General features: G+C 34.1%; 2 protein-coding genes across 2 annotated transcripts; both read left to right on the plus strand.

The window, feature by feature from the left end:
• Positions 1-1,669: 1,669 nt before the first annotated feature.
• On the plus strand, positions 1,670-3,341 carry LOC108194454 (NAC transcription factor 29). The gene is made up of 3 exons (XM_017361395.2): positions 1,670-1,868; positions 2,078-2,391; positions 2,739-3,341. Exons 1-3 carry the CDS (start codon positions 1,670-1,672, stop codon positions 3,339-3,341), a joined length of 1,116 nt encoding a protein of 371 aa, XP_017216884.1.
• An 883-nt stretch (positions 3,342-4,224) lies between these two features.
• LOC108195295 (piriformospora indica-insensitive protein 2) lies at positions 4,225-6,649 on the plus strand. Its single transcript, XM_017362251.2, has 2 exons — positions 4,225-5,133; positions 5,323-6,649. The coding sequence occupies exons 1-2, from the start codon at positions 4,918-4,920 to the stop codon at positions 6,538-6,540; spliced, it is 1,434 nt and encodes a 477-aa protein (XP_017217740.1). The 5' UTR covers positions 4,225-4,917; the 3' UTR covers positions 6,541-6,649.
• Positions 6,650-12,648: the final 5,999 nt, after the last annotated feature.

Here is a 12,648-nt window from a genome sequence, read left to right on the forward strand (position 1 = left end):
TCTCATCTCGTGATTCATCTCACCTTGCACATTATTTTAAGAAAATCCATAAGTGAATTGAGTGCATATAATATTTTTTTCACTTATTTTAATTGTTCTTGAAACTTTGTGTGAGTGATTTTGAATATTACACCTTAATATACATGCTACCTCATATTTTAGATCAAACTAAAGACTAATTACTTGTTTGTAGCAACTCTCCTCATATTGGTAATGAAAAATAATGAAAAAAATGAAAATGCTCAATTATTCTCTCCAATAATCTCCAGGTATTAGGCTTGATACAAACTCAGTAGTATATTTTTGGTATAACATTAATTTTATCTATAACATTATAATAGTACTATATTTTTCCTTCTAACATGAACTTTTAGTTATTAATTAGACCTTAATGGTATACATACTTTGTTGCACAATTATTGGGGCATTATAGTTGATACATAGTATAACACTTGGATAGATATTTTAATGTGCTTAAAATTTGGTTTTTAGTATTTGGATATCCTATGTTGAAGCCGATTATTGTTATGATGAACTATGTTATTAAATATTTTTTTCTTTATGCTTAAAAGGTGTTCCAAACAAAGTGATTATGACATATTTTGTAGCGGAGTTTGCTGGTTTGGCGTAATCAATGTCATTATTTTTATACATCACATATATCCCCACTTTGTAATGACTTCTCATCAACTCTAAATACAAAAAAAATATGGTGCAAGCAATTAGAGATATCTATTCCTAGAAGTGCTCGCATATACATACGTTAAAGTTTGTAATTTCCTTTTACATTTTTAAATAATATAGCTCATTTTATTAGTTTTGTTGGTGTGTCCATATGTGTGTATTATTTAACCTTTTGATGAATACCGTAGGTTTAAACAAATGCCATAAGAGTTCTAGACTTTGGTGGAATAACTATCTTGGCCCTTATTTCAAGCGTGATAGTTTCACTGTTGAAGCAGAGAAAAGGATTATCAAAATTGAGGCCACCAGTATAGAATAGGCCTTTAGAGTTGGTCAAATTAGGCATTTCGTTTCTACATTTCAACATAGTATATGAATGTGATGCTATATGTAGGCCCTATTGAGTCGTGTAAACCTCCTAATATTGAAATTGATCATCTGTAGTCAATCATTAATAGTTTAGGTAAGTAGATTTTCTCAATTGTGAATAATAAAATTATTGTTTATATATTATATAAGACATTAATTAGTGCAGTATAAATTAGCGATACTCGCAGTTATAAATAGTGGTAGGGAAACTGCTTTTTAATTTGTATTTAACAGTTGGTTTGTATTTGATTGCGTATTTATATATATCTTGCAACAATTTTATGATCGGGTCTTATTTCTTCTTGTTTAGATAAACTTATAAATACGAAGAAAATTGATTTATTTATGTACTACAACGATTTTGTAACGGGCTCCTATTTCATCCGGTCTAGAAAAACTGATAAGCATGAAGCACGCGCTGGTAATAAGAATGTGGGAATCCTGCAGTTTATATGTATACGTTTTATGATAGAAGACGTATTCGTATCTATCTCTCAATATAGAACTTAAAACTTAATTAACCATCCTCAATCCAAACATGCATGCATTCTTTTTCAGTCGAATTCAGTGATTTTTCGGTTACGGTATAGCCTTAGTTAACCTTGGGCTTCTACTCATGGAGAATCTTGAGCAATTAAACTCTTGCAATAATTCAGAAGAACAAGACATTAATCCACCAGGCTTTAGATTCAATCCTTACGACTCAGAATTGCTTGAGGAGTACCTTTTAAAACTAGTGTATCATGAGAATTCACCTGAAGGTCTTGGAATTCCTGCTGTCGATCTCTACTGCGCCGCTCCACAAGAGCTAACTGGTTAGTAATTGCACATGCTTTGGTAATTTGGATGATGTGTTGTTATATGCTTGCAGCAATTCGTCTTTTTATAATTAAAGACTTGTTTTGACAAGTATTGAACCAATGACAATCGGTAAAGAGAGCGAGAGATATCGTTGAACCAAGAAACTGTTGGTTGCCGAAATTTGTTTCATGATTAATGTGTTAGTTAATTTTTGTTTGTGCAGCCAAGTACGAAGAACATTGCGAGAATCAATGGTATTTTTTTACGAAGAGAAACAGGAAGTATAGCGGAGGAAATCGACCAAATCGCGGGGCTGGTAATGGATTTTGGAAGCAGACTAATGTGAATAGACCGGTGTTTAAAGTGCTAAAAGATAAAACCAAAGTTGAGCTGGGGAGAAAGGTTACTCTTGATTATCATGACAAGAGTTTGAAGACCGCTGGCCAGCGCACCGATTGGAAGATGCATGAGTATAGAGTTAACCATAAACTTCCAGGGCTTCCAAGTAATTACAATACTGCTGGATCTTCTTCTGAGGTCTGTTATGTGTCTGCTTAACCTTTTATATACTGCATTGCTTATAAACTTCCATACGTGGCCCGTCCTGAGATTTACGGAGTCCTAATCAAAAATCATTTTTCGAGTTCCTAATCTATAAACTTCCATGTTTTTATCACAAACTGATAAGTCACAAGTGGCCATTGTTCAGTATGTTGTGTACACAATGTCTTGCTACCTCTTAATTTATTTTCATTGTATTTTTAAAAGTATTGTCTCTGCCTTTTCTTGTAAATGGTCAAAAAATTCGAAAAAACTTCAGATAATTACATGTTTTGATAGATTTTAGCTATAGGCCAAAAATTCATTTGTGTTTGTTGGTGCAGTTGGATGAATGGTGCCTGTGCCGAATATACATAAGTTCAAGAAGTGGGAATAAAGCAGACGATGCTGGAGCTAATTCCGAAGAAGAAAATGAACAAGAAGAGGTTCCAACTGAAGCAGATGCAACTTTAATCCCGCAAAATACAGCACCGGCATCCAATGACCAACATTTCGTTGCACCGCAAGAATATTATGGGCAGAATGCTGGTGGATTGGATGCAAACTCTTTTCCACTGAGCACAAATCCGCTAATCAACGATGCTTTCTCCAACTCAAGTAACTCATTTTATTATGCAAATACAATTGATGGTCAGATGAATTGGATGGACTATAACAATAATTTTGGGTTGATTGATCATGTGGAGATATATCCTACAGCTGATCAGTTACATGATAATGGTTTTGCTCAGCCCATTAGAAGTTTACCTGCTACTGGATTACCCATGTTGCCTTACTCCAATTTCAACCAAAGCTCTTCGAGCATTTCTGGAGATTTTACAAGTGGTCAGGGGGACGGATCGTTGGCCTCAGTGGTTTATGGAAATCGACAGAACAGTTTCAATAGAGGTTCGACGAAGGTGGTTTTTGATCACTTTGGAAATTAATGTCTGAACAAGTTTAAGGATCGTAAATTTTCTCTGTTAGCAATCATATTGTGGTTATTATTTTACATGTAATCTGAAAACGGTCTTTTATGTATTCTATTGATGCGAGATTATTGTGCTCTGATTCGCTTATGCTTGGACTCTTGGGTCTTCCCATGCCACTGGGCATAGTTAAGTGGTAGCCTCATACTGGTATGACTCCAGGGCCATGCTAACTGACTATACACATATCTTTCATCTTTGATTTATTGCATGGGTTTCTGATTCTGTAACATAAAAATCACAGCAAAACAGAATTGATTTTAAGAGGACTAATTAATCTTATGTACCATAAAGTGAGTGTAAAGTAAGAGGAAATTAAATATTATGAAAAGGACTAGTCAGTAGTATTAGCCCTGGGGGGACTACTAGATAAATTAGAGAGTCCTTGCAAATCTTTTTGTTATAGTCTTCTCCTCTATCTGTTTTCCTATCTCATCTAGTATATATAACCATAAAAACATATGCTGTGGTCCAATTTGCATGTAGTTTAAAATCTCAATAAATCTTATCACTTTAATCTTAAGCTGGTCCCTGCCTAGTGCCTGCTATGCTTATCTATCTACTTGTATCTGTATATCACATATTGCATATCAAAATATATGTGTGTGTTACATTTACACCTCAGATTTCAATTTTATTTTTTGATATTTTAGGAGAACTAGTCGTTTAAAATATAATCTAGTCGTTATGAAAGAATTCTCGAATTCAAACTCTCCTATTTCAAGTACTATAAAATCCAAACTCCACATATTAATGTGTGGATTTTATTCAGAGATGTCAAAGTGAAGCCACATATCAAAAATCCAAACATCTTTTTAAAGATCGAGAGATGGGACTTGTATGATTTGATTTGAAACCAGAGAATTGGACAGTAATACTAGGTAGCATATCTTTTGAGGAGTCTCATTACTTTCAATTGACTGTTGTGCATAAAACACCACCGCCAAGAATAAAACAAGAAAAGTGAAAGAGAAGATCACACTTTTCAAAGCCTGTTGCTCTGGTCCTCAGTCTTTTCTCTTCTATTATTACACAAAGCTGGTGATTACCCAGCAGAGACAAAACTCACCTTTGTTTTGCATGCAGTTGCATGCACCTTGAACAAACATAAAACTCAATAAATTAATGTTTCCCTAACTAAATATGAATTTTAGGTTGCATTGCATTCAGCTTCTCAATGGGTTCAGTTAGTTCTGGTCTCAACTTATATTGACAACTGTTCAAGTATAATAGAGAAGTGTGAATCTGTGCTATAGCTTTTAAGTGCTAGACATCTTTCTAATATCTTCTGTACTCTGTTCTTTCTCTTTCTCTGCAACTCTACACCTTAGCTTTGCCATAAATATTGTGAAGAAAAATCTAAACAGTGCAGCTTTGCCTCTGCTGTCTCTTCTTTCCTTGCCTTGTTTAGAACCTTTGGATCTTTCCTTGTTCATACTCTTCAAGAAGCTGTGTTCTTAGAACCCAAGAATTCTCTGACTCTGTTTTCATCATATTTGGTTAAGATTGTGAAGTTTCAAGTTTGTGTAGGAACATGAAGAGTATCATAAAATCAAGGGCCGCTTGCATGGTTCTTGTTTTCATTTTTCATTTGATTGTTGTTTGTAATGGAGAAGAAGATGAAACAATGGGAGCTGTGATGGAGAAAAGAGAGCAAGAAGCTCTGTACTTTGTCATTCAAGGCTTTGTGGGTAAGTGGTGGAATGGCTCAGATCTCTATCCTGATCCTTGTGGCTGGACTCCTATTCAGGTACTTCTACAGTTTACTCTTTTACACATTTTTAGTTTTTTTAGTATGATTAATTACTTAGAATTTGACTCTTATACTTGTTTGAGAGAGTTGTGGAGGGATCATTTTGCATGAATAAATCTTGGCTGTTATGATAGTGAGGTGCTTTGGAATTTTGTTATGATTTCAAACTTTCGATTTTTCGGGCAGGGTGTTTCGTGTGATATATTTGATGATGGCTATTGGTTTGTCACGGAATTGAACATTGGTCTCATTCATGAAAATTCTCCTAGTTGTGTCTTGAATATGGAATTTAGCCCTCATCTGTTTGCACTAAAGCACCTCAAGCGTCTATCATTTGTTAAATGTATGGTACACAGAAGCCATCCTGTAACAATCCCTACTGAGGATTGGAGTGCACTTTCAGGCAGCTTAGAGTCACTAGAGTTTAGATCAAACCCTGGGCTCATAGGAGAAGTTCCGATCAGTTTTGGTAGTCTCACTAGTCTTCAATCTTTAGTGCTGCTGGAAAATGAAATTAGTGGTGAATTACCAACGAATTTGGGCAACTTGGTTAACTTGAAGCGCCTAGTGTTTTCAGGGAATCGGTTTACAGGTCAAGTTCCATTGAATTTTGGGAGCTTCGGACAGCTATTAATCATGGACTTGAGTCGGAATTCATTATCAGGGAATTTGCCTTTAACTTTTGGTGGGCTAAATTCATTGTTGAAGCTTGATGTTAGCAACAATGAGTTTGAGGGTGATATTCCAAATGAAATCGGAAACCTGAGGAATCTAACCTTGTTGGACCTGAGCAGAAACAAATTTGCAGGTGTTTTGACAAAGTCACTTCAACAACTGAGTTCTTTGAGAGAATTGGTCTTGTCAAGAAATCCGATAAGCGGAAGCCTCATGAATCTTGAGTGGCATAATCTTCAAAGCCTGATAATCTTAGATCTATCCAGAATGATGTTGGAAGATAGAGTTCCAGAGTCCATTTCAGAGCTAATGGGGCTCAGATTTTTGGGACTTAATGACAACAATCTCACAGGCGAGCTCTCGCCAAAACTAGCAGAAATGCCTAATATCACAGCAATGTACCTTAACGGGAACAATTTCACCGGCAAGCTTATGCTCGCTGAATCATTTTATGCAAAACTGGGAAGGCGTTTCGGGGCCTGGGACAATCCAAATCTTTGTTACACATTTAATTTCTCGTCAACCAGCCATGTTCCTTTCGGGGTAAAACAATGTCAAGGTCTGGTCAATCTTTATGCGACAAAAGCTGGTACAAGTTCCAAGTTGGAGGGGAATGTGAATGAGGTTCCCCTTTCAGTGGCTTCTGGGGAACACAGAAGGAATGAGATTTCGTATGCTTATGTGGTAAATATGATGCTGCTGCTTTTGTTCATGGCCTCTTCCAAGTAAACTAAGGTATAGTAATATAGTTTAGAGTTTAGACCAGAAAATTTGATGTTTGGAAGTGAAAGCTTAACTTCTTCAAATGTAAACTAATTATAGTGTAGTTTCTTTTATATGTCTTAATCTCCTAGTTTATCAACCTGTAACTGCCTATGCAATACGTGAGTTTAGCCTTGTACTTTATACGCAACATATAAACTTGCTTCAGAGCTACTTGAATCTGAGATTCAAGAATATATTAGCAATTAAAGTTGCTAAGTTGGGTTAGGTAGACTCGGGCTCAAACTCTGCCAAAAATTTTTTTTGAAAAAAGGATTTCTAATTTTAAATTTTTTTTGAGTGGCCTGAGAAACAATGTTGTCTCCCTACCACTGAATGCGGGGTAGATCAGAAATCTGTCATGATCCCTTGAGCAGAATGAACCAGTAAGATAATATTTGCCCCGGAAATGAATCGTTAAAAAGATGTAAGAAACTATCATTTGAACTACTTTTAGTTACTGAGTTGCTTGAATTGAGTTTGGTTCCAGTTCTGTAATGGTCTGAAATTGAGTATTCTGTGGATACTTTACTCTTGCTTTTAACAAGTTGAAACCTAACAATGACAGTGGCGATATGGATTCGTTACTGGAGTCCGTAGCTTTTGGAGGCCCGAACTAGATTTGAATTGATATTCTCTGTATAGTAAAAAATTTCACCAGTATCTCGTATACACAGTTCTATCTTCTATGATCAAATCATTATTCACGAAGAAACAAAGAAGAAGCCAACTAAATAACCTCCTTTCCCCGAAAGTTCAGCATCTCCAAAGAAAAAAGAGCTGCGCTAAGATATATAACAAAAAAAAAAATTAGCTTAAAAGTCTCATTTAACCCCATAAATAAAAGAAGGATGTTGATATATGCACACTCTAAATTTGTTGATACACATCTGAGATCCTATTTTATATCAAATTATCGTTGTACTATCAACAATCTTTTCCTGGTTGTATCCTTTATTTTTGAATTGATTTATATATGCTATTAATATTAGACTATATTGTAAAGATCGTCCTAAAAAAGGTTTTATTGAATATACTAAAAAAAATTTTACTGATTATCATATACATAGTCCTTGCGGTAGTTTTATCCCCGGTTGTCAATGAGAACCGAGTTTGATTCTAACTCATCCCATAAAACTATAAGAACATATATTAATTTGTCAGATATATAAATTTAAATTATTTAAAGGAATCAAAATCAACAATAAAGTTTTCATCCTCCTTTCTTCAACGGAATTCAATAATAAAACCAGCTAATAAAATACCTCGATAATTTATATTACAATTATATACGTCGGACCAATATATTATATACACAATATTGTTTTTCAAGATTTGAATCATGACTTGAGGGAAAGCAAAATAATCAACTGTCTGAGCGTAAGATCAAACAAATTTTTTCTGTTGTAATCTATACTCCCTCCGTCCCACTCAATTGTTTACATTGAAGGGGGACACGGAGACCAAGACAATGTATGAAAAATGAGTAAAGTTTGATGAAAAATGGGTAAAGTGGCGGGATCTATCAATATTTAATAATAGATTTGAGATAGTGGAGGAAAGTAGTGGGTGTAATAGTAGTTTCTATTGTTAAATACTCCCTCCGTCCCTAAATACTTTTCCTGTTTGTACTTTTCACGTTTGCCAACACACACTTTTGATCGTTAATATCTTTCATTTCGTAGTAGCATTAAATATAAAAATTTCACCGTATTAAAGTACTCGTGAATACGAATCTAACAAGATCACTCATGACTATATTTAGTTTTATAGATTAGATGTAAATTAGCAATTTGTCTCATGTTATGAACAGTACCGACATTACAAATAGGAAAAGAAAAAAGATACGGAGAGAGTATGAGATAGTAGGGGAAGATAATGAGTGTAATGATGGGAAAAACTTACTATTTATGGTAATGTAAAGAAATGAGAGGGACATCTCAAAATAGTAACTGTAAAGAGATGAGAGAGACAGAGGGAGTACTATACTATAATAAGTCAACATATGTATAATTTGTAGTCCAAGGTCTTAGTTATATTTTTTGGTTTGATACTCTCCTTTTGGTACTACAAGTCTACAAATGTGGATTGTATTAGTATTATATTGTTAAACAGTTTCAAATACTAAAAACACTCATAACAATACATTATCATATAATATTTCATTAAAAAAATTATAATGATGTTCTAAATAAAATTATAAATATACAATTTTGAATATCTTTTTTTAACAAGAAACCTCATATAACTCTTTTTAACATAAACACAAACCATTACATAACTCTTTCTAACTTTAATCTTAAAAGTTATTGTTGTCAAAAAAATCAAGATAACAATATTACGTTTGAAATTTGATTGATTAGATTACTGAATCTTTCAAAGGTATTACACGATCGGCTATGTTTCGAAAATATTTGAATTTTCTGATTTTTTTTTTTATTTTTAAATCTACGGGTACTAAATTCTGATTAAATGCATATATATAATTTAATTAAAATTCAATCCATTAATACTAAAATACTAATAAAATGATGTTAAAATTTAAATTATAAATAATAAATTACGAACTATATACCCGCTCATGGTTCGCACGGATTAAAGGGCTAGTTATATTTAAAACAAAGAGATTGTGTTTGCACATGCTTGGTTAAATAATATGCAACCTATTTCGTTTACATGCTAAGCAATCGTAATAAGATTGGATACTCTTGTTACAGGCTGTATTAGAATTACATATTTTATTTAATTTTATACCTGATTATCGTGCTGATTTAGGTCTGTTTGAGAGTGCTGTTAAAAATTGCTGTGCTGTGCAGTTTTTCAGCTAAAAGCTGCTGTTCGAAAAAGCTGCTTTTAAATTTACCAAACAGTTTTTCACGTGCTTTTCAGTAAAAAGCTGTTGTTACTATCTGCAACAGTAATCCCAAACAATACCCTATTGCCAAGATTAGCAATCGGCCGGATCGGACCGTCCATTACTAATCAAGTTACAAGATTGTACAGGCAGCTCCATGGGAAAAAACAAACACCTACAATGCATGTAGACTTTGAATTATATATTCAAAGTCTGGTCATGCCTGTGATTAGATTCAGCGCCACTGATTTGCATTCGGGACCAAAATAATTGATGAAAGTAAAATACAAAAGAATATAATTACGTTTTATTAATTATTTAAGATTAATAAGACTCAAATAAAATAAGCTAATATTTTTTGAGTTAATTATGAATGAAAATCTAAAATTTATTTAACTTCCTCCCGTTCCATCTCCAGCTATTATATATCAATCATAGATGTACGTAAAACTAAAATGAAAATTACATCTATTTTTAAACAAATTCAGATTCGGATACGACTTTTGCCTTTTATATATATCCTTGATGGAATGGTGTTGCATTTAGGGGTGTAAATGAGTCGAGCCGAGCCGAACTCTAGAGTGCTCGTGTATCGTTTGTTACTCCCTCCGTCCCAATTTAAGTGACTTGGTTTGACTTTCACGGAGATTAAGAAAAAGGTAGTAAATGTAGTTGAAAAGTGGGTAAAGTGGTGGGACCCATCAATATTTAATAATAGATTTGAGATAATGGAGGAAGGTAGTGGGTGTAATAGTGTTTATTTAATAAAAAAAGAGTATAAAATAGAGAGGTAGTGGGTGTAATAGTGAAAAGTAGTGTTCAAAAATAGTAAGTATTGTAGGTTCATTCTTTTTGGGACGTCCCAAAAAGGAAATGAGGTCACATAAAATGGGACGGAGGGAGTATAAAATTAGCGAACTCGAGCTCGAGCTTGGATCGAGCCAAAAATATTGTTTGAGTATCGACTCATTAAGGAATAACTCTATTCACGAACGGCTCATTAATTTTGTTCACGAGCTTGTTTAATAAACTTTGCTAACGATCTAGCTTATACTCATAAATTTATTTGCGAGCTTTTTTTATTTAATTTAATTAAAAAAGATAAATTAAAATTCTAACAATATTTTAACTTATGTTCTAAGAAATCATAAACTCATAATAAATTCATAATAACTACGCTCACGAGTAATGTTCACGAGGCACGCTCACGAGTCATGTTCACGAGGCACGCTCACGGGTCGAGTTCATGAACCATGTTCACGAGCTAGTTCACGAACTACACTCCCGAGCCAAGTGCACGTAATCATAATTCCAACTTGTTTGCGAACTATCGAGTCGAACTCTACTGTGCTCAAGTTCAGCTCGTTTATAAAACGAACCTTAAAATTGTGTTCAAAATCAACTCGTTTATGAATCGAACCGAGTTCGAACTGAGTTTTTTTTTAACCGAACACCGAACGGTTATCGAGCGTATCAACTCATTTACGGCCCTAGTTGCATTCTTTGTTGAGTCAACCAATAATTAACAATTTTGTTTATCAAGTTGACCGTGACTCTGCCCAACCAGTATGCCCAGGCACTAATATAGGAACATGATTTCTCAACAAGTAACCACCGCAACACGGGACATGCTCTCCACGCGTCTCCGTTGAACATTTCCGTATTGTGAATTTACAACTTGCCTAGGGACCCTGGTGGTCAGCTAACGAACAATATCAATAACCAATTTATACAAAAATTACGGAATCAGCCTGAACCGTTATTTAAATTAAAGAAATTTCCGAATCCTAATACAATCATTTACTTAAATGTGTATACCTCGTGCTTAGATCAACAGGAATAAAGGTACGATACAGTTAGAATAAGTTTTGTAAAAAAATGTTGTTTAAAAATCAGATAATTGTTTAATAATATTTTGATATTCGTTTATTTTGAATTATAATATAAAAACAGAGATGTTTTTAGTAGGATTTGATAGTATTATTTTGATATTTGTTAATCTTTAGATATAATATAAAGAAATGATGTTTTGGTTAAGGTTTGATAGTTAAATCTGCAACAGTTTTATGCAAAAACTGAAAAGTAACTTTTCGAAAAAATATGAAACGATTTATTTTTTCTAAATGCAGCTTTTCAGTTAAAAATTATTCGAATTTTTTTTTTTAATTTTACTAAACAACCGATTTTCATAAAAAAAACTGTTGTTACCGTCTGCAACAGCATACCAAACATTACCTAAATCAATGAAGAGTTTGTGAAATAAAAATAAGATTTAATAAAATTTGATCATATCACCATATATTGATCGATATATCCTTCCGATACAAATCACAATCTCGCAGGACTGCGATAGTTGTAATTTCCACTGTTAAGCTAAACGTACAAGCAAATATATTTCACAAATTGGCTGTTTATATATTTGACCTTGTGTATTAAAATATTAATACATGGATTGCCGCCACAAATGGTACAGTAACATTCTCATCATTTTCTAATCCGGTGCTTATCTCTTTGACAATTCGAAAATCATATCTCATTTGCGTGAGAATCACTTCTTCTGCCCTTCCTCGACTTTTACTCGCTCCATGCACTTTCCTATTCTTTTCTGCCTCCTCATGCACAAACACTACTAGTCTCCTGCTCTCCTCCATATAAATTCCCCTTCATTCCTTAACTAAAATTTTCACACACAATCTCTCTCTCTCTCTCCCCCTCTCCCTCTCTCTCCCTCTCCTTCTCTCTCTCTCTCTCTCCATGACTAACCCGAAAAGCTACATTTCATGGAAACTCTTGAGTATTTTTTGCATTCTTATTCTTTCAACGAGTCCTTGCACAGCAACCAGACCGGGAAGAATGATGATGACGACGACGAAGGAAGTTCTGCCGGAGATAATCCCGGAGAACATGAAGCATTACCAGCCCAGATACCAAGGATTGGTTTCCAGCAAGTTACCCAAAGGAGACAATCATCCTCGTCCTGGTCCATCTAAGCGCCACCACTGATTAATTACTACTCGATGAGCATAAATTTGTATAGACTAGAGATTGCCGATTACTAGTTGTTAAATATAATCTACACATCTTGTATATGTTCATTCTTCAATCAGGTTGAATAGGTATTATTAATACAAGCTCCATTTAGTTGAGCTTTAGCTTGATGATCAGATCGAATGAGCGTTATTTTCTTGCTTTCGTCTACTCGAAAATTACTGTATACTAGG

The sequence above is a fragment of the Daucus carota genome, chromosome 7 (assembly GCF_001625215.2).
Source record: "Daucus carota subsp. sativus chromosome 7, DH1 v3.0, whole genome shotgun sequence".
In the NCBI taxonomy this organism is placed as follows: domain Eukaryota; kingdom Viridiplantae; phylum Streptophyta; class Magnoliopsida; order Apiales; family Apiaceae; genus Daucus; species Daucus carota.

Bases quoted from the DNA above. Each gene is read 5' to 3' on its own strand.
- LOC108194454 (XM_017361395.2), top strand. From the start codon at position 1,670: ATGGAGAATCTTGAGCAATTAAACTCTTGCAATAATTCAGAAGAACAA. The intron at 1,869-2,077 runs GTTAGTAATTGC...TTGTTTGTGCAG, and splicing joins CGCTCCACAAGAGCTAACTG to CCAAGTACGAAGAACATTGC. The intron at 2,392-2,738 runs GTCTGTTATGTG...TTGTTGGTGCAG, and splicing joins CTGCTGGATCTTCTTCTGAG to TTGGATGAATGGTGCCTGTG.
- LOC108195295 (XM_017362251.2), top strand. From the start codon at position 4,918: ATGAAGAGTATCATAAAATCAAGGGCCGCTTGCATGGTTCTTGTTTTC. The intron at 5,134-5,322 runs GTACTTCTACAG...TTTTTCGGGCAG, and splicing joins GTGGCTGGACTCCTATTCAG to GGTGTTTCGTGTGATATATT.